Source organism: Lolium rigidum, chromosome 6 (genome assembly GCF_022539505.1).
Source record: "Lolium rigidum isolate FL_2022 chromosome 6, APGP_CSIRO_Lrig_0.1, whole genome shotgun sequence".
Taxonomy (NCBI): domain Eukaryota; kingdom Viridiplantae; phylum Streptophyta; class Magnoliopsida; order Poales; family Poaceae; genus Lolium; species Lolium rigidum.
The window spans coordinates 131834677-131860951 of record NC_061513.1 but is presented as its reverse complement, the minus strand read 5'-3'; the positions used below and the strand labels follow the sequence as shown (position 1 = coordinate 131860951).

The 26275-nt window shown below is 44.1% G+C and overlaps 1 protein-coding gene across 1 annotated transcript; it reads left to right on the top strand.

The window, feature by feature from the left end:
* The first annotated feature begins 571 nt into the window (after window positions 1-571).
* LOC124659362 (ABC transporter B family member 4-like) lies at window positions 572-10262 on the top strand. The gene is made up of 12 exons (XM_047197259.1): window positions 572-787; window positions 2670-2724; window positions 4865-5040; window positions 5138-5359; window positions 5480-5718; window positions 5809-6334; window positions 6423-6696; window positions 6798-7416; window positions 7506-7734; window positions 8497-8763; window positions 9097-9360; window positions 9448-10262. Exons 1-12 carry the CDS (start codon window positions 590-592, stop codon window positions 10090-10092), a joined length of 3714 nt encoding a protein of 1237 aa, XP_047053215.1. The 5' UTR covers window positions 572-589; the 3' UTR covers window positions 10093-10262.
* The last annotated feature ends 16013 nt before the right edge of the window (window positions 10263-26275 follow it).

Below are 26275 nucleotides of genomic sequence, written 5' to 3'. Positions count from 1 at the left end.
GGAGGGGTAAACTTTAAACTGGGTTATTATTCTAGCGTTCATCCACGGGAGAGTCTTATCCTATCTAACAATTTATAATCAAGGGAGGGATCATTCCTCCGTTGGTCAATATTTTTATGATAATACCTACCAAACGAGTAATTCAGAAGAAATATTACAGCTAGAGTGTAGACTAAATGATATAACAAAGAGAGTAGTTCAGAACAAATATTACAGTCAGAATGTAGACTAAATCATAGTAGGTTATACTCGACGGGGAATGAGACAACCGTGCCAGGAACTTGAATTCAGTCGCGCTAGACAATCTTAATTCGTTTCTCAAGATATTTCAAGGCAGTAATAATTAATCAACAATCTTTCTGCGTTGCGTGATTGCCCCAATCTGGCAACAGAGCGATACAGCGGTACTCCCGCTTGGAGGCAGCATTGACCACCCCAAGCATCCAACTCCATAAATACCCTGCAGAGACTAGTAGAGAAGTAGGAGTATCAGACTTAGAGAAAGCAGTGCGTTGTGCCCGCGAGCAAAATGGACGCAGCGGCCCCGGGGACGGGGACGGATGGCGAGACAAAGAAGGAGGAGGTCGCCATGGATCGCGGGAAGAAGGTGTCCTTCATGGGGCTGTTCCGGTACTCCGACGGCACGGACCTGCTGCTGATGCTAGTCGGCACGGTGGCCGCGTTGGCCAACGGCATGTCGCAGCCGGTTATGACCGTCATTTTCGGCGACGTCATCGACGCCTTCGGTGGCGCCACCACCGGCAACGTCCTCAACCGCGTCAACAAGGTGAGCATGTCTCTCTGCCCACCACCTTTCCGACCAGCTGGGCTTCTTCTCGCCGAGAACGGCGTTCCTTCGGGCTTACCTTGCTCCATCGAGCTTGGCCGATGCCTTTACTCTCTCGAGAAAGCTCCGGCAAATCTCGTCGACGTTTCTGCCCGAACTGGACAACATGTTTGGCTTTTTGGCGCTTGTTGCCTCTTTCGTTCCTTACCTTTTCCCAATAGTTTTGCATTCGCATCCCATTTCTGTCTATTAATTTTCTTTCCACATGGTTTCCTATCTATTTTCCCCCAAGCATACATGTTTTCATAATTTTCGAGCCTAGTTCAGATAGACGATTTTGCAATGGCTATACACTTGTTTTTTTTTGTGTGAAAGCGACGTTTGTGAAGTATCTTTTTTTTTGCCAAAAAGGACTAAGCTAGGCCCATATATTAAAACCAACCCTTATAAAAACGTTCTTATAAGAGAAGAAAATAAAACACAAGTTTTTGAAAAGTTCAGCACTATCTTTCTCATGCATCCCTTGAGGCCGCTTGGCCTCCGGGTAGCGAATTAGCTCGTGTGAGAAAAAGATTGAAAAAATTCAGGGTGCTTGTAGAAGCAGCGGTCGAGAAATTATTGACGTAGACTACAAGATGCCGACGATCACGATCTTGAGACATCACCGTCCCAAAGAAGCTATAGTGCCAAGATGAGCAGGGAGATAATCCCAACTCCGGCTAGATAGAGTGGAGGACACAAAACTCACAAATTTCCTGATAACGTTGTACTTGGCTGAGATTCATCAGGTAGAGACGGAACTTGAGGATACCCGTACGCTGCGACATCATCTCTTCTAAAGAACGTCGTTGCCGTAGACACACTTACCACACCCAGCTTAATGCCCGGAAATCGACTCCAAACTTCAGTCCATTGACGATCCTCCGAAGAAGGGCATAGATATAGGGAATCGGGTACGCTGCAGGACTTTTATTCTCATCACCGTTAATCCTCTTTCATCTGAGTCAAAGAACTCAAAGACCCAATACGATCGGAACCTGATCCGACGTTACCCCACCCTCCTGTAGTGGCCGGTGGAGGGCAGCGACGGCACCAGCGGCTGAGAGTGGATGTGATGGCCGAAAACTTGTTTTTACAGTAGCCGGTACCTACCGGAGTGACGTCAGCAGTGACATCAGCCATGTGCTGACCAATTTTTTCACAAAATTGTGAAATAAATTTGAAACATAACTGAAACATAACTGAAACACTAATATTTTTGTGAAACAAACCGTAGTGACGTCAGCAATGATGTCATCAGTTTCACTTTTTGTGAGACTGTTTCACAATATTTTCCATGTATCACTTTAGTTTCAAAAAAGTTTCACTTGTGTTTCAATTATTAGTTTTATATTAGACAAATGTCAAAAACCTCACCAATCTCAAAGCAGAGAGTGGATGGTAGATGTGACACCGACACCTACCGGCTCCTTTAAAATCGCTGCTCTCATGTGATGGCTTACTGATCGCCTCTCAACCGTTGCCTATGTTTGTGAAGTACTGAAGTTGCTTGCAGATTATTCCAATTCATTGAGATTTCACATGGCATTAAAATAAGAGATAAGCACCCACCCATAGACGGAGGAATCTTTCCATGATCAAGGATCCCAAGCTCCGCCCACGAGAATCTTGCAGTATTTTTCTCCTGAAACTCCGAAATGGGACAGAGATGATCCACTGTCACATCTGTCTTTTTTATTTATTTTTGAAACGATATACTAGCGGACATGCATGGTGTTTTGATTTGTACTGTAGGTCTAAATATATTTAAATTTATTTCCATGCACTCAAGCCAACAAAGACGGGAATAAGTTTTCACCCTGTTGCCATCTCGTTTTTGCAGGCGGTTCTAAACTTTGTTTATTTGGGCATCGGAACAGCAGTAGTCTCCTTTCTCCGTAAGTATGAGCAGACTTTGTCAAATTCATTGTGTTTGCACTTTGCAGTACCTGCCGGCTGCTGAATGCTGATTATAGTTGCAGCTAGTAACTGAACATGATTGCCATCTCAAGGAAGCAGAGTAATAATGAGTTTAGTATAAGTGCGAGAAAAAGACAGTTAATACCCTTTTTGGTTATTTTAAAATTGCTACTTTTCATCGTGGTGCAAAGTTCAAGTTGTGCTCCTAAAATTCTTTTCCAAAGAGTAAACTGTTGAATGTAGGAAGGAAAAATAGGGTCAACATGTTCTATATTTCAATTGAAGGTGAATGGAGAAACATATGAAAACTTTAACAGCAAATACAGCGCCAGAATTTTGTTGACATAGCCGAGCTGAAGGATAAGCTGAAACAGGATCCATATTCTTTTAAAGAGAAGGCTCGACGAGCCCAGCTTTGAATTAATAAAGCCATCAACCGGCCAGGAGTACAGGGTAGCACGCAACAAAGAAAAAAAGAAAAGAAAAGAAAAAGCTGGGGATACCAGCTCTAGATACAAGCCCAGGTGGTGAAAAGCTAAAGCCTACTACAAAGGAACAAGCAGACCAGGGCTAGGCTCTAAACTACAAGCTCTCTGAGAGCGCCCAAGACTTCAGCAAAACACCGGCGGCTCAGCTTGAGACCCCAAGCCCCGAGCCACCACTCCGCGGATCTGAACCATGCAGGACTAGCACACTGAGCATCCTGTCAAACAGAGGACCACCAACACCCCGAGAACTGGCTAACTACGCTAGCGAAGCCGGCGAAACTCCGGAGCTCGAAGGGGGAAGCTTCATGACAGCGCCTCCAGGAAGGAAAATGGCGCTCGCGAGCGTCATCGTTGTCGGCGCAGGCCAGCTGTGCAATGCTTACGCGGAGGCTTCGGCACCCACCCCAAGAGAACGCCTAAGTCTCAGCGCATGCCAATCACGACAAACCACCAGCTGTTGAAGAACACCGGGGTGTCTCCTGCCACGACGCACCACAGACAGCCACCCTAGGCTCGGGAATGGTCGCGCAAAGGGGAGACACACCGTCTATATGGAGCCGGGTACTGCCTGACGCATGGCCTCAAAGAAAGGGGTTTCGAGGAGGAACTCGGATGGATCACTAGTAACTAGGGTAGTAGACAGAGCCCAGGGGCAGGCAACCGGCGACAAGTTGTGTGTCATGGCCACGCCTCCAAGAAGGTGAACGGCGTCCAAGGACGTCGTCGTCGCCGGCAATGGCTAACGCCTTGCTTTGCTTTCGCAAACACCCCAACGAGCCCGCCAGCGTCCCTGAAGGTCAGGGAGTCCAGTGGTGCCACACTAGACCTGCTGGAACAAAAAACCGAGACACACCGTCCCCCGGTGGTCAAGGGTGGCCGGAGGGCAACAGGAAGGCGATGTCGGCGACCGCCACCGCACCAATGGAGCACCCCCTCCCAACCACCAACCCCACCATCCTCCGGCCGGAGCAAGCCGGAGATGGCATCTTGGTCCCTACCAAGAACGAATACAGAGGAGGCTCGAGCACTGCCAGCCCGGCCATACTCCAGCGACGGCCTCGACCCGCACCAACCTCTGCCGACGGGGGCACTGGGCAACACCCGTCTACCCAGGGACGAGACCCCTCAGGCCAACCCAGCCCGAGCCAGTCCACGCCCGGCCCAGATCTAAGCCCACCGGCCCAGATCCAGGCCCGCCGCCGCCACCCAAGGCCACGGACGCGCCGGCGTTGGGACGCGCCAGCAAGTAGCCAGCCGCGCCGCCACCTCGCCGGAACCACGCAGGCCTCGCACCGTCCGGGCGCCGTCGCCTCCTGCGCAGAGACGCCGCCCCTGCTGACTGCGCCGGCCCGCGCCGCCACCGCCAGACGAGGGGGAGAGGAGGCCCCGCCGCCGCCGGCGCCCCAGAGCTTTGCCCGGAGACGCCCTCCGGCAGCGGCGAGGGAGGGAGGAGGCGGAGGAAGGGCTGGTCGCCGGGCGGAGGTTAGGGTTCCGCCCTTCCGCTCGCGGGAGCAGGCAGGACGAAACGTTTTTTCTCACCTTGCCATCTACTCTTCAGGATCCATATTCTTATGCCATATACTTTTAATGTCAAGGAAGAATAACCGTCAAGCCACCTTTTTCTGTGCAGAGGTGGCATGTTGGACAATTACGGGCGAAAGGCAGGCAACACACATTCGTTCTCTATACCTCAAATCTGTCTTGAGACAGGATATATCATTCTTTGACGTAGAAATGACAACTGGGCAGATAGTTTCAAGAATGTCTGGTGATACTGTGCTAGTTCAGGATGCAATTGGTGAGAAGGTAAGGAGTTCCTCCAAGTCAAATGAAGAGCACATTAGTAAACTTGTGTTCATCACATTCCAACTCATATAGAAACTGACATAATTGACTAATGCAGGTTGGCAAGTTTCTACAACTGATTGCTAGTTTCATCGGTGGTTTCGTTATAGCTTTTCTCAAAGGCTGGCTTCTATCTGTTGTCATGTTGGCATGCATACCTCCAGTTGTAATTGCTGCAGCAGCAGTGGCAAAAGTGCTATCTACAATCTCTAGCAAAGGCCAACAATCATACGGTGATGCAGGGAATGTTGTTGAACAGACAATTGGAGCCATAAAAACAGTAAGTTTGGCTCACACATCAATTTAAATGAAGGCTAGTATAAACCTTCTCTAGGAAACTATGGGGGTTCTGCCTTCTTGAGTACTCACTAGGTATCTTGTGGCTATATCGATAAAATAGGTTGCCTCTTTCAATGGGGAGAAGCAAGCAATCAGAGCATACAATAAGCTCATACACAAAACATACAAGACTACTGTGAAGGAAGGACTTGCCAATGGCACTGGCATGGGTTCTATTTTCTTGATATTTTTCTCTAGCTATGGTTTAGTCATATGGTATGGTGCAAAGTTGATACTTAACAAAGGATACACGGGAGGAAAAGTCATCACTATATTGTTTGCTATCATGACTGGGGCAATGTGAGTTATTTACCTCAAAGTAGAATTCACATAAAAATGATGCTTCACATCGAATCGCTGATAGTGATAATTTCCAAATGCGTGTTGCAGGTCTTTAGGCAATGCCACCCCGTGTATGACAGCCTTTGCACAAGGACAATCAGCAGCGCATAGATTGTTCACAACAATCAAGAGGAAACCAGAGATTGATCCTGATGATAGGACTGGTAAGCAGTTAGAAGATATCAGGGGTGATGTTGAGCTGAAGGATGTGTATTTTAGCTACCCAGCAAGACCTGATCAACTGATATTTGATGGATTCTCCTTACATGTGTCTAGTGGCACTACAATGGCTATAGTTGGAGAGAGTGGAAGTGGCAAGTCAACTGTGATTAGTCTTGTAGAGAGATTTTATGATCCGCAGGCTGGTGAGGTTTTGATTGATGGAATCAATATCAAGAGTGTACAGCTCGATTCAATAAGAGGGAAAATTGGTCTTGTTAGCCAAGAGCCCTTGCTCTTTATGACCTCAATTAAAGATAATATAATGTACGGCAAAGAAGACGCAACATTTGAAGAGATTAAGAGATCTGCTGAGCTCGCCAATGCAGCAAATTTCATTGATAAGCTGCCAAATGTGCGTGAAACATTCAATAAGTTGTGTAAATCCAAGTTCTCGGGTTTGAGTCGAGTGCTAATTAAAATTTACTTTTCTATTGTATCAGGGTTATGACACACTGGTTGGCCAACGTGGTGCTCAGCTTTCAGGGGGACAAAAGCAAAGGATTGCAATTGCAAGAGCAATCATTAAAAACCCAAAAATACTTTTGTTAGATGAGGCCACTAGCGCATTGGATGTGGAGTCAGAAAGAATAGTTCAGGAGGCACTGAATAGGATCATGGTCGACAGAACGACCCTTGTGGTTGCACATCGTCTAACTACTGTTAGGAATGCTGATTGCATATCAGTTGTTCAACAAGGAAAGATAGTTGAGCAAGGTCAAGATTCCATTCCCATAACACACCTTTTATATATCACCTCTTTCGCATATTTTAACTAATTTGAGCAATTTCCTACACAAAATGTATGTTTCATATAGGTACCCATGACGAATTGGTGCTAAACCCAGATGGTCCTTACTCTCAACTTATTCGACTTCAAGAAAGTCGTGAAGAAGAGCAGAAAATAGACCGTCGAAGGTTGGATCCGATGTCTAAAAATACAAGCTTGTCATTGAACCGGTCGATTAGTAGAGGTTCTGCAGGGAATAGTAGTGCGCATTCTTCCACCCTCCCCTTCATGATGCCTGAAAAAAATGATACATATGGGGGGAATAAGACAGAGCTGCATGGTGATGGTGAGATTTCAACGAAAGCTCCTCTGGGACGGCTAGCACGTCTTAACAAGCCAGAGGTACCTATTATCCTCTTAGGATCCCTAGCGGCAGCAGTTCATGGAGTGCTTTTCCCAATGTTTGGCGTAATGATTGCCAATGCCATCAAAGTTTTCTATGCGCCACCAGATAAGATCAGAAAAGATTCTAGCTTTTGGGCTTTGATGTGTGTTGTGCTTGGTATCTTGTCGATAATCTCAATACCAGCAGAGCTCTTCTTGTTTGGGATAGCAGGAGGGAAGCTTATAGAGCGCATCCGTTCAATGTCATTTCAAAGCATTGTGCATCAAGAAGTTGCTTGGTTTGATGATCCTAAGAATTCCAGGTTTCTTATAACTTTTCTCTTGGTTTCTTCATTATGTAGATTCTGTTAGCTTTACTTTCAGGAGCTAACTGCTGAATTTTATCTTACAGTGGAGCACTTGGTGCAAGACTGTCAGTTGATGCTTTGAATGTACGGCGGTTAGTTGGAGATAACTTGGCCTTAACAGTTCAGATTATCGCTACACTTATCACAGGATTTGTCATTGCTGTGATGGCTGACTGGAAGCTCTCTTTGATCATCCTCTGTGTCATTCCATTAGCTGGTATTCAAGGTTATGCCCAAGTGAAGTTCCTGAAGGGTTTCAGTCAAGATGCTAAGGTAATCCATCAAACAAAGCCGTTAGGCTATTTCTCTAGTGATATGATATCTTGCAAATAATTACTACAGATAAATCTTTCTCTCTGCAGTTGGACATAAGCACACTGCAACTTTGACCACTAATTTACTGTAATATATTCAAAATGCACAAGAAAAGTTCTGCCTCTGTCCAAAACAACATCTTAACCGGAGGGAGTAATAATGTAGAGCATATCATGTTCAGTTTCTAACTGTCACGATAGAACTTCTAAACATTTAAATGCACATGCTTTTCTACGGTCAAAAGATATTATTGATCACATTAAACCATTCATCAACTCAGCCTGCTTCACATCTTTCCTATGCTTTCACCCTCATCTGATTTCCGCCTTTGCCGACATCATGCATCCTCTTTCATGCTAGGTTAAATACCTATCATCGTGCACTCGGCTCCATAGCCAAGCCTAGTCATGCTTTCTTTGTGACATGTGCCATGCACCAATTCATCATGGATTTTCTTGGAAGTGGTCAAATCATTTGGGTCAATTTAGTTAGCTTGTGATTTTTCTGTTGGAGGCATTTAGCAAGGCACAATAGGGAGGTGGGAGAGGAGGATGAACTACTACAAACTCCCATTTATATAATATTAGAATAAGATAAAGATGGTTCGATCAAGTTTATAAAGTGCATTCAATTCTTTAATCATGCACAGTACTCTAGATAATTATTTTTTACTATCTAAAAGTTTGCTAAGTTACTGATAATGAATTGCTGGTTCTCTAGATGATGTATGAAGACGCAAGCCAAGTGGCCACTGATGCAATTAGTAGTATCAGGACCATAGCTTCTTTTTGTTCAGAGAAAAAAATTACAACAATATATGATCATAAATGTGAAGCATCAATGAGTCAAGGAGTCAGAACAGGAATAGTTGGGGGCATTGGATTTGGTTTCTCATTCTTCATGTTGTACCTTACGTACGGTCTTTGCTTCTATGTTGGAGCACAATTCGTGCGCCATGGCCAATCAGATTTTGGTGGTGTTTTCAAGGTATGTAAATGCATTATTTCAGAAATGACATTTCTTCTTGTTCTTCAGATTTTTGGTCTTCTTCCGTGCTTTTTGAGTGGCCGTTGTATAGTTGTTATATAGCCGCTGAGTCGTTTTCCAAAAATCATGACGACTCGTCGCAACACAGCGACTCATGCCGACTATACAGCGACTTTCGTCGACTATACACTGAGTCACAGCATTGGCGACTCACTTTGGAGTCGCGACATAAAAACCATGCTTCTTCATATTCAATTTTTTCAGTCTTAATCCCTCCATCCTAAACAAGTTACTACTTCCACGAAGTGATTTCACATAGTAAGTCATCTGCAGGTTTTCTTTGCACTAGTTTTAGCGACTATTGGTGTATCTCAGTCAAGTGCATTGGCCAGCGATTCATCAAAAGCAAAGGATTCAGCTATCTCCATATTTGCTTTACTAGACCGAAAGTCTGAAATCGACTCAAGCAGCAATGAGGGTTTGACAATAAACGAGGTCAAGGGCAACATTGATTTCCAACATGTCAGCTTCAAGTACCCAACACGCCCAGATATTCAGATCTTCAGTGACTTTACCCTGCACATTCCCTCTGGCAAGGTTAGCATACTTTCCTATCCTCGTCAAATTTTTATATCTTCTAAAGCAATGTACTTAGCAATTAACTTTTATTATGGTTCTATATAGACTGTTGCACTCGTTGGAGAGAGTGGTAGTGGAAAGTCAACAGTAATCGGACTGTTGGAGCGATTCTACAATCCCGATTCAGGTACCGTTTCACTGGATGGAGTGGAAATCAAGATCTTAAACATCAATTGGTTGAGGGACCAAATGGGGCTGGTGAGCCAGGAGCCTGTACTCTTCAACAACACAATCCGTGCAAACATAGCCTATGGTAAGGATGGGGAAGTGACCGAGGAGGAGCTCATTGCAGCAGCGAAGGCATCAAATGCACATGGGTTCATCTCGAGCCTTCCCGAAGGATATGACACCACCGTTGGGGAGAGGGGCATCCAGCTATCCGGCGGCCAAAAGCAGCGGGTGGCTATTGCGAGGGCCATACTGAAAGACCCAAAGATACTACTACTTGATGAGGCGACAAGCGCCTTGGATGCTGAGTCCGAGCGGATTGTGCAGGCTGCGTTAGATCATGTGATGGTTGGCAGGACCACTGTTGTTGTGGCGCACCGCCTCTCGACGATCAAAGGTGCTGACATAATTGCAGTTCTGAAGGATGGTGCGATAGCGGAGAAAGGAAGACACGAGGAGCTGATGGATATCAAAGATGGAGTGTATGCTTCACTGGTAGAACTTCGTTCAGCGTCATCATAATACCTAGGATCAGTTTTGGTTCCTACCTCTGTGCACGTTGTACATCTTCCTTGACCCCTTTTTGTTGATGTTGCTGTAACTGTGCTCCGTAACACTTTGAGACTTGAAGAGGAATTCGAGAGGTAACCTGCTATTTTCTGTACCCATGTAGTGCAAGATTGCAAGCGCTTAGTAGAAGGAACGGTTCTGCTTCAGATTTTGATTTTGATTTGATTTGAAATGTACATTTCGCATAACCATGTGTAAATGAGTGTAAAGTTGTAACTAATACCTATATAAATATTTGAACACGTTGTAAAATGTCAACATATCCTGTAAAATTAGAGGACGCACTAGCTGTCATTTTCAGACAGACTGCAGTTAAATGTCGAAGTGTTTCAGGAAATAACAAAAAAAATCAAGACTTGTCAACGCACCTAGCACTATTTGCTACAAGAACGAAATACATTCAATTTTTCAACGAGGATGATGTGTACTTGTGCACCTGAGTATTACAGCAGAAACATAAGTTTTCACTGGTGCAATGCAACATATATCATAGAACGCCCTATCCACAAAGCGCTAGACTAATAAAGTGAGTGTGAGCTTCAGCTGAGAAGACAACTAGTGGAGATCGATGTGTCATACTGTTATCTTTGGAATCACAAACTTTGTCTGCAATTTACTAGCACAAATTTGTAGATTAAAAACAGATAGGTTCCTCCTGTGGAAGTGTGGATTCGCCATTCCCATTTCCGAAAGAGTAACAGCCAATCATTCACAGTAACAAAGACGGGAAGTCCAGGAATATGTGTATACCTTTTGGATTGGGTCAGGTCGGCTTCGGCGTGGAGTTGGAGGAGTTTGCTCCCGCAGGAGCTCGAACGTCGGCGGGACCGGGCCGCCGCCTCGGCTAGAAGCCGCCAGGACGAATCTCCGACGCCATGTCCTCCCACAGCCTTCGCCGCGGCACCGCACCGGCGAAGCGAAACGGCCATACCTCGGAAAGCGGAAATTTAAGACTACGTAACCCGCATGCGAAGACACAAAAATGTAGTAATATTTGTTTACGTAAACGCTCTGCGAACAGGTCACAAGTCACAACTCACGAGTGAAACCCACACAAAAAAAGCTGCGCTGGGGTATTTTTGTCAAAAGATCCCGACGTTTGTCATCCGAAGGACTAATCTGAGTATCATTTTCAAGTAGGGAGTATTTTATTTTCTAAGCTACATAAAAATGATAAAAGTGTGGATCTATGTATGCATATTTTCAAATCTCCCACTTTATCATATTTTATTATTTTTGTGCAGCCTGAAATATAAAGAATTTCAATTAGATTAATTTTTAACATAAACATGCCTATTTATTCATTCAAATAGAAGTTACATCATTGACTAAAAGAGGGGCTAATCTAACCATACTTGTTGATAATATCCCCGAGCTAGCCTAGCTAATTCATGAGCTATCAAGTTTGCCTCATAAAAACTATGTTCAAACTTAAGATTTAGAAATTCGGAAGCCAGCCAAGTGATAGAAGACATGAAGGATTGCAGTTGAAGCTTTATTAGAGTAGCCTCCTTCATTCATTGCAAGGGCCACATTGAGATTGTTTGAACAACATATAACTCTATTGCATTTCACTGTTTAAGCCAAAATTAAACCTTATTTCAAGGCATGTATCTCGGTCGACAGTACATCGTAGATAAATTTCAGCTTGCTATTACTCGGGGCAATGAAGTTTGTCTAACTATCTGTAACATCCCAAATTTTAAAACAAAGAGAAAATGAGTTTTCCTGTTTCCAAAAATGAGAACCAACAAAAACTTTTATTAAATAAAGTGCTATGCATAGTGCTCATACCTAATGCTTGGGTTATTCCCATGATTGTTTGTTTGTTACCTTGTTCATCATTATTATGGTTGGAAACGGAAAATGCTACATGTGGTAAATGGTATAATGTCTTGAATAATTTGATACTTGGCAATTGTTGTGCTCATGTTTAAGCTCTTGCATCATATACTTTGCACATATTAATGAAGAACTACATAGAGCTTGTTAAAATTTGGTTTGCATGATTGGTCTCTCTAGAGTCTAGATATTTTCTGGTGAGGTGTTTGAACAACAAGGAAGACAGTGTAGAGTCTTATAATGCTTGCAATATGTTCTTATGTGAGTTTTGCTGTACCGGTTCATACTTGTGTTTGCTTCAAACAACCTTGCTAGCCTAAGCCTTGTATTGAGAGGGAATTCTTCTCATGCATCCAAATCCTTGAGCCAAAAACTATGCCATTTGTGTCCACCATACCTACCTACTACATGGTATTTCTCCGCCATTCCAAAGTAAATTACTTGAGTGCTACCTTTAAAATTCCATTCTTTGTCTTTGCAATATATAGCTCATGGGAAAAATAGCTTAAAAACTATTGTGGTATTGAATATGTACTTATGTATCTTATTTCTTAATAAGTTGCTTGTTGAGTGGTAACCATGTTTCTGGGGACGCCATCAACTATTACCTTTATTGAATATCATGTGAGTTGCTATGCATGTTCGTCTTGTCTGAAGTAAGGGTGATTTATCATGATCAAATGGTTTGAGTATGCATATTGTTAGAGAAGAACATTGGACCGCTAACTAAAGCCATGATCCATGGTGGAAGTTTCAGTTTGGACAATCAATCCTCAATCTCTTATGAGAATATTATTTGTTGTTGAATGCTTATGCATTAAAGAGGAGTCCATTATCTGTTGTCTATGTTGTCCCGGTATGGATGTCTAAGTTGAGAATAATCAAAAGCGAGAAATCCAATGCGAGCTTTCTCCTTAGACGTTTGTACAGGCGGCATAGAGGTACCCCTTTGTGACACTTGGTTAAAACATATGCTATGCAATGATAATCCATGTAAATCCAAGCTAATTAGGACAAGGTGCGAGCACTATTGGTAATCTATGCATGAGGCTTGCAACTTATAGAATATCTTATACATAACACATATGCTTTATTACTACCGTTGACAAAATTATTTCTATGTTTTCAAAATAAAAGCTCTAGCACAAAAATAGTAATCCATGCTTCCCTCTGCGAAGGGCCATTCTTTTACTTTATGTTGAGTCAGTTTACCTACTTCTTTCTATCTTAGAAGCAAACACTTGTGTTAACTGTGCATTGATTCTTACATACTTGCATATTTGCATTCATCATATTACTTTATGTTGACAATTATCCATGAGATATACATGTTGAAGTTGAAAGCAACCGCTGAAACTTATATCTTCCTTTGTGTTGATTCAAAGCTTTCTACTAAGAATTTATGGGAGTGGTGTTTTGGAACATGGGTGCGTATGCTCCCTATATTTTGAAATGCATCTTATGTATATTTTAAATTTCAAAAAAATTGAAACAAAAAATTTGTACGTACATCTTCACGTGCTACGCGTTCAGAAAGTCGTTTCATAAAAAATCGACTTATCATGTGACGTGTGTAAAAAAGATAAAATTCAGTGCTAAAAATAATGCTTTTCACAAGATAAAGTTTCTCCTTTTTACATAGACCACAAAAAATATTGGTTTTTCGTGAAACTTAGCGAATGCACATACATTATGGAGATGTACATGTAGAATTTTTTATCCAAATTTTTTGACATTTCGAAATATGTTTTTTTGGTAGAGGGAGCATACGCACCCGGGAGCCGAATTGAATTTCCGTTTATGAGTTAACTCTTATGCAAGTCTTATTGATGCTTGTCTCGAAAGTACTATTCATGAAAAGTCTTTTCTATATGGTTCAGTTGTTTACTCATTGTCTTTACCATTGCTTCGAATCGCTGCATTCATCTCATGTTTTTTTTTTCGATAAAGGATGCTTTATTACTTCAAGAAGCAATTACATCCAGCCTCTGCATAACCAGGATGCACATAGCCATTTGTTGTCTCAAGAGTCCAGAGTTACAAAAATAAAAAGGCGAAATACATATCGGAACGATGAATCATATGACGCCTAAGATGTGGGAGGAGCTACTATCCGTAGACTATGCTGCCACCCATGTAGGGAAAAAGTATCCCTCGCCGTATCCTCCAACCGTGTACAGACCTCCGTAAATAGGTCTCGGTTCTCCACACGCTGAAGAGGTAACCACGAACGGAGAATACCTGTGCATATGTAGATGACCTGCAACAAAGAGCAATTTTTGTCATTAAAGATCTTGTCATTTCTACATAGCCAAAGCGCCCAGATAACTGCTAGCGCCCCCATCCTAAGAAGCATTTTAAACCTTGAGTTAATACCATGAAGCCAATTGCCAAAGACATTAGCGACACTAGTCGGCGGATACAAGGTAGACGCTACTTGGATGATCGACCTTATAGATCTCGCATAGCTGGCACTTTGGAAGAATAAATGTTTGATGGTTTCATCATGATGACAAAATACACATCGTGTACTTCCGTGCCAATTCCGCTTAACAAGATTGTCTTTGGTGAGGATAACCCCGCGACGAAGATACCATCCAAAATTTTTAATTTTTAATGGTATCTTCATCTTCCAAATTTTTTTATTATTATCAACTGGTAAATCAGAAAGCAGGATCGCATTGTATAAAGATTTTACAGAAAAAGTACCATCTACATGGAGGTTCCATCGAAATTCATCTGGCTCTCGGTGATAACTGAATATCTCCAAGCCGCTGAATTAGATTGTTCCATGCCACAAGCCTTTGTCCTAGTAAAACCCGTCTGAACGTCACATTCGGGGGTGAATTAGCCATTACAGTTGCAATGGTATCACCTTGGCGACGTGCAATTCTATACAAAGCGGGATACTGTTCACTTAGGGGAGCATTGTTGAGCCAAGCATCTTCCCAGAACCGTATTTGTGCTCCATTCTTAATGGAGAAAGTCCCATGTCGAAAAAAGACATTTTTTGTCGCCATGAGACCAGCCCAGAAGTGTGAATCCCCAGGTTTCCAAACCACCTGAGATAATGTCTTCGAGCCGATGTACTTTCTCCGAAGTATAGTTTGCCAAATTCCATCCTCCGTAAGTAGCTTAAAAAGCCATTTACCCAAGAAGAGCTGAATTCTTGACCTCCCAGGTCATGAACTCCAAGCCCTCCTTGATCTTTGGGACTACAAACTATACTCCATTTAACCAGTCGATATTTCTTTTTCTCGTTGTCCCCTTGCCAAAAGTATCTGGATCGATAATAATCGAGTTTATGCAGAATTCCTTTTGGTAGGATGAAGAATGATAGCATATACAGTACCATATTAGTTAGTACTGAATTAATGAGTACCAATCTTCCACCCAGGGACAACAATTTACCTTTCCAACTACTAAGGCGTTTTTGTAATCTTTCTTCCATTAATTTCCATTCCGCAATTATCAGTCTCCGATAATGAATCGGAATACCCAAATAGCGAATCGGAAATTGGCCTTGCCCACAACCAAATAACTCGTATACGAGCTACATCGTCTTGGGCATCACCGAAGCAGAACAATTCACTTTTATGGAAGTTAATTTTCAATCCTGATAATTGCTCAAAAACTGCTAAAATTAATTTCAGGTTTCGAGCTTTTTCAAGATCATGATCCATAAAAAGAATCGTGTTATCAGCGTATTGAAGGATAGATAAGCCACCATCAACCAGATGTGGAATCACACCTTCAATCTGACCATCAGACTTGGCTCTCTCTATGAGTACCGCCGAGCATATCCGCTACGATGTTAAATAACATCGGAGATAGCGGATCTCCTTGGCGTAACCCTTTTCGTGTTTGGAAGTAGTGTCCGGTGTCATCATTAACCCGGATTGCAACACTACCTCCATACACGAAATCATGAATTAGAGCTCGCCACTCAGGCGAAAAGCCTTTCATCCTGAGTGTCTGTTGAAGGAAAGACCATTTACCTTTATTATACGCCTTCTCAAAATCAACCTTTAAAATAACCCCATTTAATTTCTTAGAATGCATCTCATGTACCGTCTCATGCAAAACCGCTACTCCATCAAGGATATTACGTCCTTGCATAAAGGCTGTCTGCGATGGTAAAACAACATGATCCGCAACCGTATTAAGTCTAATGGTGGCCACTTTCGTGAAAATCTTGAAACTTACATTTAATAGGCAAATGGGTCTATATTGTTGGATCCTTTATGCATCATTAATTTTCGGTAACAAGATAACTTCACCAAAATTTAGACGAAATAATTCTAGTTGTCCAATGTGTAAATCACTGAACAAATCTAGAAAGTCCGATTTAATAGTATCCCGGAAGGTTTGATAAAACTTCTGCTGGAAACCCATACTGGACCCGGTGCTTTGTTGCATTCCATTTGGAAAACTGCCTTCTTAACCTCTTCCTCAGTATAAGGTGCGGTTAGCAAGCCGTTTTCTTCCAAAGAAACTTGGGGTATATCATCCGTTAAGTCCTCGTTAAGAGAAAAAGTACTTTCCTCCGGAGGACCAAACAGACCCTTATAATAATTAGTGATGTAAGACTTGAGTTGCTCATGGCCTTCAATCAACCCTTCATCTTGAATAAGAGAGTGAATACGTTTTTTTCGGTGTCTCCCATTAGCTAAGCCATGGAAGTACCGCGTATTCGAGTCTCCTTCCAAGATGAATTGAGCTTTGGATCGTTGATACCATTTGAGCTCCTCTTCGCGAAGAAGACCCACCATCTGTTCATTCGATTGATTTTTAAGCTCAATCTCATGTGTAGACAGGGGTCTAATCTCCGCAACAGCCTCAAGCTCATCAATCACATTTGATAAGCGAGACTTTTCTTTTTCAAGAATACCAGCCGTATGGGCAGCCCAACCAGAGAGATGTTTGCGCATAGAACGCATTTTATTATTCCATCTCAAAATGGGCGTACTCCCCCCGACCGGTCTATCCCAAACCCTTTTAACCATATCATGAAATCCCTCTCGATATAACCAGCCAAGTTCAAATTTGAACGGCCGTTTACAAACGGGTGTGGGATTCCCGGTGGTTAAAAGGATGGGAGCGTGGTCAGATAGTTTTTCAATACGTTCTAGTGCGCGGATCGACACCGAAGGGTATTTATTTTCCCATTCGGTATCCATCAACACGCGATCTAGTTTCTCGTAAGTGGGCTCCGGCAAGCTGTTTGCCCAAGTAAGCGTCGACCGATCATAAACACCTCTCTTAAATCAAGGCTATCAATGACAGCGTTGAACAAGAAAGGCCAATGACCATCAAAGCGGCCTTTACTTTTCTCATGAGGAAACCTCAACAAATTAAAATCACCTTCGATTAAAATCGGGTAAGGATTATCTTTTATAAGGTTTACCAACTCACGTAAAAAGTCAGCCTTAAACTCTTCCTGGGCGGCACCATACACAGCGACCAGACTCCACATGAAACCATCTGCTTTGTTCTGAATGTCGAGCTTAATGTGGTACTCTCCATCAGAACTAGCCAAAATGGTCATGGTGTCTATGCGGACGCCAAGTAAAATGCCCCCTGACCTACCACGGGGCGGGCGAGAAAACCACTGAAAGTTAATCCCGCCTGACAAATGGTCGAGAAAACTTTGAGAGAAATTTCGCCTACCCGTCTCCGATATAGCAAGAAAATCTAAATCATAATCTCTACAACCATCAGCAATGTGGGAATGCTTAGCCAAGTCACGAAGACCTCTGCTATTCCGGAACATGCCAATCATCGAGAAACTATTTTAGATTTATAGTTCTTGCCATACCTACGAGATTTCTTTCCAGCCAATGATCGAGAACCACGTTCGGATGCTTGTAAATCAGAACTAAGCTCCGTGTGTTCTAAATCAACTTCTGAAATGTTGCCAATTATAGCCGAGAGAATTTGACCATCTAGGATGTCATCATCATCATCATCGTCTATAATTGCCGTTTCGAGCCCGGTGGAGACATTCGGAACAACCGTTAAACGGTCAAGCTCCGTTTGTCTCAACACATTAGCCGAAATAGAAATCTCATCAGACCGAGAACCCAAGGAAACCCCTAGGCTACTCAAATTAGAAGAAATACGAGTATCTGAAAAAGAAACAAAAGACTTAGACGGTTGTTTAATACCTGCCGTGTCGAGGTTCATCTCTGCCTTGCGTCGCATGGATCTCTGCAAGACGTCCTCATCCGTCGCCCCCGCCCCATCCTCCGAAAGAGCAAACCTCCCACTTCTCCTCACCGTCGGCTGAACGACTGGAGGAGGGACCATGGGTGAAGGCTGCTGCAAGGAGGCTGGCGAAGAAGAGGGCGAGCGCGGTGGAGAACCAGCAGGTGAAGAAGGAGCCACCGATACAGGGGTAGCGGGTGAAGAAACCCCCTGTATCTCTCCCGCCTTGGCCGGCGGCGTGGAGGTAGACAGCGGAGCAGACGGTGGCGACGAGGAAGCCGGCGGAGCCGCAGACTCGGAAGACCTAACCGCCATAGAATGCGTGGTCCTCGGAGTCCGCTGCTCAAGGTCCCGCATCTCCTCCACCACTGCGGCACTCGGACGCGGCAGAGGCGAAGAAGATTTGGGCAGCACCTCCACCCGGCCCCCCTGCGTGGCGGCCTCCGAGACCGCCTGTCTCGGCGAAGACAACGTCGTGGCGCCCTGCTGCACCAGCAGCGTGGGCCCCCCAACAGGCTGCAGCGGCGGAGCCGTGGTCGGCCGCGGCTCGGCCCGGTGGTTCAGCGGCGCCGACCGCTCCTCGGTCGACCCCGGCGCGCGAGGAGACCCCACGGTCCGCTGCGCATGCAGCGAAGACGCAGCGGGCTGCTGCACCACCGACGTCGGCGGCACCACTGAAACCGTCTGAGGCGATGTAGAAGACGGAGTCAGTGGCTGCTGCACCCGCGGCGGAACGGAGACCGGACGAGTGCGACCCTGCATAAAGATCCGAACTCTGGAGGGTGAGGGCTCCCGTGGAGCCACAGGGGGAGAGGCGACCAGAGCATTCATCTCATGTGCTTTACAATAGTATTGATCAAGATTATGATAGCATGTCACTTCAGAAATTATCTTTGTTATTGTTTACCTACTCGAGGACGAGTAGGAACTAAGCTTGGGGATGCTTGATACGTCTCAAACGTATCTATAATTTCTTATGTTCCATGCTACTTTATTGATGATACTCACATGTTTTATATACACTTTATGTCATATTTATGCATTTTCCTGCACTAACCTATTGACGAGATGCCGAAGAGCCAGTTGTTGTTTTCTGCTGTTTTTGGTTTCAGAAATCCTACAAAGGAAATATTCTCGGAATTGGACGAAATTAACGCCCAAGGTCTTATTTTTCCACGAAGCTTCCAGAAGACCGAAAGGGAAACGAAGTGGGGCGACGAGGCGCCGCCACGCCAGGGCCGCGCGGCCAAGTGTGGGGCCGCGCCGCCCTAGTGTGTGGGGCCCTCGCGTCGCCTCCTGACCTACCCTTCCGCCTACTTAAAGCCTTCATCGAGAAAACCCCAGTACCGAGAGCCACGATACGGAAAACCTTCCAGAGACGCCGCCGCCAATCCCATCTCGGGAGATTCAGGAGATCGCCTCCGGCACCCTGCCGGAGAGGGGAATCATCTCCCGGAGGACTCTTCATCACCATGATCGCCTCCGGAGTGATGTGTTAGTAGTTCACCCCTGGACTATGGGTCCATAGCAGTAGCTAGATGGTTGTCTTCTCCTCGTTGTGCTATCATTGTTCGATCTTGTGAGCTGCCTAACATGATCAAGATCATCTATTTGTAATGCTACATGTTGCGTTTGTTGGGATCCGATGAATATGGAATACTATGTTATGTTGATTATCAATCTATATATGTGTTGTTTATGATCTTGCATGCTCTCCGTTGCTAGTAGAGGCTCTGGCCAAGTTGATACTTGTAACTCCAAGAGGGAGTATTTATGCTCGATAGTGGGTTCATGTCTCCATTAAATGCGGGGAGTGACAGCAACCCCTAAGGTTGTGGATGTGCTGTTGCCACTAGGGATAAAACATCAATGCTATGTCTAAGGATATTTGTGTTGATTACATTACGCACCATACTTAATGCAATTATCTGTTGTTTGCAACTTAATACTGGAAGGGGTGCGGATGCTAACCTGAAGGTGGACTTTTTAGGCATAGATGCATGCTGGATAGCGGTCTATGTACTTTGTCGTAATGCCCAATTAAATCTCACTATACTCATCATAACATGTATGTGCATGGTCATGCCATCTTTATTTGTCAATTGCCCAACTGTAATTTGTTCACCCAACATGCTATTTATCTTATGGGAGAGACACCACTAGTGAACTGTGGACCCCGGTCCATTCTTTACATCGAATACAATCTACTGCAATACTCGTTCTTACTGTTCTTTGCAAACATCATCATCCACACTATACATCTAATTCTTTGTTACAGCAAGCCGGTGAGATTGACAACCTCACTGTTACGTTGGGGCAAAGTATTTTGGTTGTGTTGTGCAGGTTCCACATTGGCGCCGGAATCCCTGGTGTTGCGCTGCACTACACGCCGCCACCATCAACCTTCAACGTGCTTCTTGGATCCTACTGGTTCGATAAACCTTGGTTTCTTACTGAGGGAAAACTTGCTGCTGTACGCATCACACCTTCCTCTTGGGGTTCCCAACGGACGCATGCTGTACACGTATCAGCGTGTTCCGCTCGTAGGAGCTCAGACGAGAGGAAGCTCTGTAGCACCCAGCAGGCAAGCGCCAACGAGCATGGATCCAATCCGCCCTTCCGCCGCTTCTACTCTCGCCACCACGACAAGGCTGAGAAGAAAGCAGAGGAGACGAACTAAGCAGCAGCCACATCGGTGGAGAGGACAGGATCCCTCCTCCCGAACCAAAATCGGCAAGCCTCGCTTCAGCTCCTCCTCGCCACCATGGCTAGCTAGGAGATAAGAAAAGGCAAACCTTGCAGCAACAGGATGGCTCTCCCCACGCCACCATGGCCGGCCAGGAGCGCTTCACCTTTACTGTCATCCGGGGGATAAGAGGATCATGTGGCCACCAAATTATTGCAGAAGACAGTGCCGCTCCCAGCAACTCCTCCCTCCAGCCGTCGGAGCCATCAGAGCGAAGATCCAGACCACCGTCTCAACTAAGGGGAAAATGCCCAGATGGTGGCATACATCCACAAATACACAAACAAACCTAAAGATCTACACCTAAAACTACCCCGGAACCAACCTAGACCTACTCCAGCCAGCTATTCCAACGGAGTGGCTGTCGGTGGCCCGGTCAAGGGAGGAGGAAGAACATAGCTACTATAGTGGCTTGAGAGCTGGGGAGGGGGAAATGAGCCACCCCCCACCGCCAGAAAATTGTCCCATCTTGGTTAGGCTCTAACCCAAAAAAATCATTCATGTAAGATGAGATGGTATTGCCAATATTCTTTTGTAGGGATTCGTTGCATAGAAAACAAAAAATTTCCTACCGCGAGAACGCAATCCAAGCCAAGATGCAATCTAGAAGACGGGAGCAACGAGGGGATGATCGAGACTCACCCTTGAAGATTTCCAAAGCCTATAAGAGTAGGCTCTTATTGCTGCGGTAGACGATCACTTGCCGCTTGCAAAAGCGCGTAGAAGATCTTGATCACGGTGCCACGATCGGGCAGCACCTCCCTACTTGGTCACACATTCGGTGTTGATGAAGACGACGTCCTTCTCCCCGTTCCAGCGGGCAGCGGAAGTAGTAGATCCTCCTCGGAATCCCGGTAGCATGACGGCGTGGTGGCGGTGGTGGTGGAGATCTCCGACATAGCTTCGCCTAAGCTATGTTGGAGAGAGAGGTAGGAGGGAACCGCTAGGGTTTGGGAGAGGGGGCGCCGGCTAGGGCAGCCTTGAGGGGGTGCGGCCATGGTGGTGTTGTGGTGGCCGGCCAGCCCCTCTCCTCCCCTCTTTATATAGGTGGAAGCCCCAAGGTTTAGGTCAAAGTGTCCGAATAAGACCCCAACAAAAACCTTCCAAGTAACCAAACCTAGGGGAGTGGGACTCCCCCTTTTCCTTGGTGGGGTGGCCGGCCACCATGGTGGGGAGTCCACTTGGGACTCCTCCTCCCTTAGGCTGGCCGGCCAAGGTGGGTGGAGTCCCTCCACCTTCCATCCTTATTTCTTCCGGACTCTTCTAGAACCTTCTAGAACCTTCCAGAGAAAATACCGGATCATTTTCAAACCTAGAAAATGACTTCCTATATATGAATCTTATTCTCCGGACCATTTCGAAACTCCTCGTGATGTCCTGGATCCCATCCGAGACTCCGAACAAAACTTCGAACTCCATTCCATATTCCATATCTACTTAAACGACATCAAACCTTAAGTGTGTCACCCTACGGTTCGCGAACTATGTAGACATGGTTGAGACTTCTCTCCGACCAATAACCAATAGCGGGATCTCGGAGATCCATAATGGCTCCCACATATTCAACGATGACTTAGTGATCGAATGAACCATTCACATACGATACCAATTCCCTTTGTCACGCGATATTTTACTTATCCGAGGTTTGATCATCGGTATCACTCTATACCTTGTTCAACCTCGTTTCCTGACAAGTACTCTTTACTCGTACCGTGGTATGTGGTCTCTTATGAACTTATTCATATGCTTGCAAGACATTAGACGACATTCCACCGAGAGGGCCCAAAGTATATCTATCCGTCATCGGGATGGACAAATCCCACTGTTGATCCATATGCCTCAACTCATACTTTCCGGATACTTAATCCCACCTTTATAACCACCCATTTACGTAGTGGCATTTGATGTAATCAAAGTACCTTTCCGGTATAAGTGATTTACATGATCTCATGGTCATAAGGACTAGGTAACTATGTATCGAAAGCTTATAGCAAATAACTTAATGACGTGATCTTATGCTACGCTTAATTGGGTGTGTCCATTACATCATTCATACAATGATATAACCTTGTTATTAATAACATCCAATGTTCATGATTATGAAACTAATCATCCATTAATCAACAAGCTAGTTAAGAGGCATACTAGGGACTCTTTGTTGTTTACATATCACACATGTATCAATGTTTCGGTTAATACAATTATAGCATGGTATATAAACATTTATCATAAACATAGAGATATAAAATAACCACTTTTATTATTGCCTCTTGGGCATATCTCCAACAGTCTCCCACTTGCACTAGAGTCAATAATCTAGTTTACATTTGTAAAGATATAACACCTTGGTCTTCCGGTGCTTTATCTTGTTTTGCTCATGGGAGAGGTTTTAGTCAACGGATCTGACATGCTCAGAAACGTATGTATTTTGCAATTCATTTGCGTCTCAACGCATCACTCATTTCCAAATGAGTCGGCATTAAATATGTTTGGTATTCTGGTGGAAACTTAATTCCGCGGTCTGAAATATGTTACTAATATTGTCACACACAATATAGCTTCTGTAGGATAACGTTGCATAGAAAACAAAAATTTTCCTACCGCGAACACGCAATCCAAGCCAAGATGCAATCTAGAAGACGGTAGCAACAAGGGGATTATCGAGTCTCACCCTTGAAGAGATTCCAAAGCCTACAAGATGAGGCTCTTGTTGCTGCGGTAGACGTTCACTTGCCGCTTGCAAAAGCGCGTAGAAGATCTTGATCACGGCGCCACGAACGGGCGGCACCTCCGTACTCGGTCACACGTTCGGTTGTTGATGAAGACAACGTCCACCTCCCGTTCCAGCGGGCAGCGGAAGTAGTAGCTCCTCTTTAATCCGACAGCACGACGGCGTGGTGTCGGTGGTGGTGGAGAAATCCGGCGGAGCTTCGCTAAGCGTGCGGGATGTGGTGGAGGAGAGAGAGCCGCTAGGGTTTGGGAGAGGGGGGGCGTCGGCCTCAAGGGGTGCGGCCACCTTGGTGGTTGTTGGGGTGGCCGGCCCCCTCCCCTTGTCCCTCATTATATAGGTGGAAGCCCCAAGTGTTGGACTACAAGTCTCCGAATAAGACCCGAACCCAAAACCTTCCATGTGATAGGGAAACCTACCCAAGGTGGGAATCCCACTTGGGGTGGGATTCCCCCCTTCCATGTGGGGGGGGGGGGGTGGCCGGCCCCCATAGGGGGAGTCCACTTGGGACTCCTCCCCCTCTAGGGTTGGCCGGCCATGGAGGTGGAGTCCCTTTGGGACTCCGCCTTCCATAGTGGTTTCTTACGGACTTTTCTAGAACCTTCTAGAACCTTCCATAAAACCTTCCGGATCATTTTAAATCTCATAAAATGACTTCCTATATATGAATCTTATTCTCCGGACCATTCCGGAACTCCTCGTGATGTCCGGGATCTCATCCGGGACTCCGAACAAATATTCGAACTCCATTCCATGTTCAAGTTCTACCATTTCAACATCCAACTTTAAGTGTGTCACCCTACGGTTCGCGAACTATGCGGACATGGTTGAGTACTCACTCCGACCAATAACCAATAGCGGGATGCTGGAGATCCATAATGGCTCCCACATATTCAACGATGACTTTAGTGATCGAATGAACCATTCACATACGATACCAATTTCCTTTGTCACGCGATATTTTACTTGTCCGAGGTTTGATCATCGGTATCACTCTATACCTTGTTCAATCTCGTCTCCTGACAAGTACTCTTTACTCGTACAGTGGTATGTGGTCTCTTATGAACTTATTCATATGCTTGCAAGACATTAGACGACATTCCACCGAGAGGGCCCAGAGTATATCTATCCGTCATCGGGATGGACAAATCCCACTCGTTGATCCATATGCCTCAACTCATACTTTCCGGATACTTAATCCTACCTTTATAACCACCCATTTACGCAGTGGCGTTTGGTGTAATCAAAGTACCTTTCCGGTATAAGTGATTTACATGATCTCATGGTCATAAGGACTAGGTAACTATGTATCGAAAGCTTATAGCAAATAACTTAATGACGTGATCTTATGATACGCTTAATTGGGTGTGTCCATTACATCATTCATACAATGATATAACCTTGTTATTAATAACATCCAATGTTCATGATTATGAAACTAATCATCCATTAATCAACAAGCAAGTTAAGAGGCATACTAGGGACTCTTTGTTGTTTACATATCACACATGTATTAATGTTTCGGTTAATACAATTATATCATGACATATAAACATTTATCATAAACATAAAGATATATAATAACCACTTTTATTATTGCCTCTTGGGCATATCTCCTTCAGCTTCAAAGTTCTGACTCTGTCGGAACTACACCAAATTCTCAAAGAACCTCTTGACTTTAACATCCTTTGTCATTGTCAAAACAATGACATACTCTGCCTTCTTTTGTAAAATCCGTCACAACATTTAGAACTCTTCTAAATCTAGCATAGACAACTTCTATCTTATTGTGCTACCTTTTAAACAACACTTAGCCTAATTGAGATTGAAATTTATTTTTATATGCGACCAAACTAATATCGGTGCAACACATTACATCGATTTGTTTGTCATTACACCATATAAAATTATATATATATATATATATATATATATATATATCCTTGGATCTTCTAAATTACTCAAGGATATTCCTACTGTTTATCCAATAATCATCACATGAATTATTCTGATATATGCTCCTAACTCTTTTAGAGCACAGGACATCTGATTTTGTACATATTCTTCGTGATCTAGAATCACTTATGTGTTTTTACTCATCGGGTGTCAAATACACTCAAGTCTTGTTAAACCTTCACATGAAAAGAACACCTTCTTAATATTTCTATATTGAACTACTTCAATATCCATTCTTTGTACTTTGACTTAAACTTATTATGTATTCCAATCTATCTTCATACATCTTGACACTAAATATGTTTCAGTCCATATTCTTTCATTGAAGTTAATTTCTCAATGAAACCTTTTAATCAAGTATATAATTACATCATTTATAACCAACTATATGTCATCTACATAAAGTATTATAAATATGTCTCAGCGCTCCCACTTAATTTCTTGCAAATGCAAGCCTCTTCACCGTCTCTGATGAAATCAAAAACTCTTTGATTATTTCATCTGGTGAAGATTCCAACTCCGTGATACTCACTTCATCCAATTGAAGTTTGTATACCTATCTAGTATTCCACGGCCAGCAAAACTCTTGGTTGTATCTTGTATACACCTTTAATACACATTTCTTATAAGTAATGTATTTTTCCATCCTACTAACA

Coding starts and splice junctions, on each gene's coding strand:
- LOC124659362 (XM_047197259.1), top strand. CDS start 590: ATGGATCGCGGGAAGAAGGTGTCCTTCATGGGGCTGTTCCGGTACTCC. Junction 5,041..5,137: donor AGGATGCAATTGGTGAGAAG/GTAAGGAGTTCC, acceptor TGACTAATGCAG/GTTGGCAAGTTTCTACAACT. Junction 8,764..9,096: donor ATTTTGGTGGTGTTTTCAAG/GTATGTAAATGC, acceptor AGTCATCTGCAG/GTTTTCTTTGCACTAGTTTT.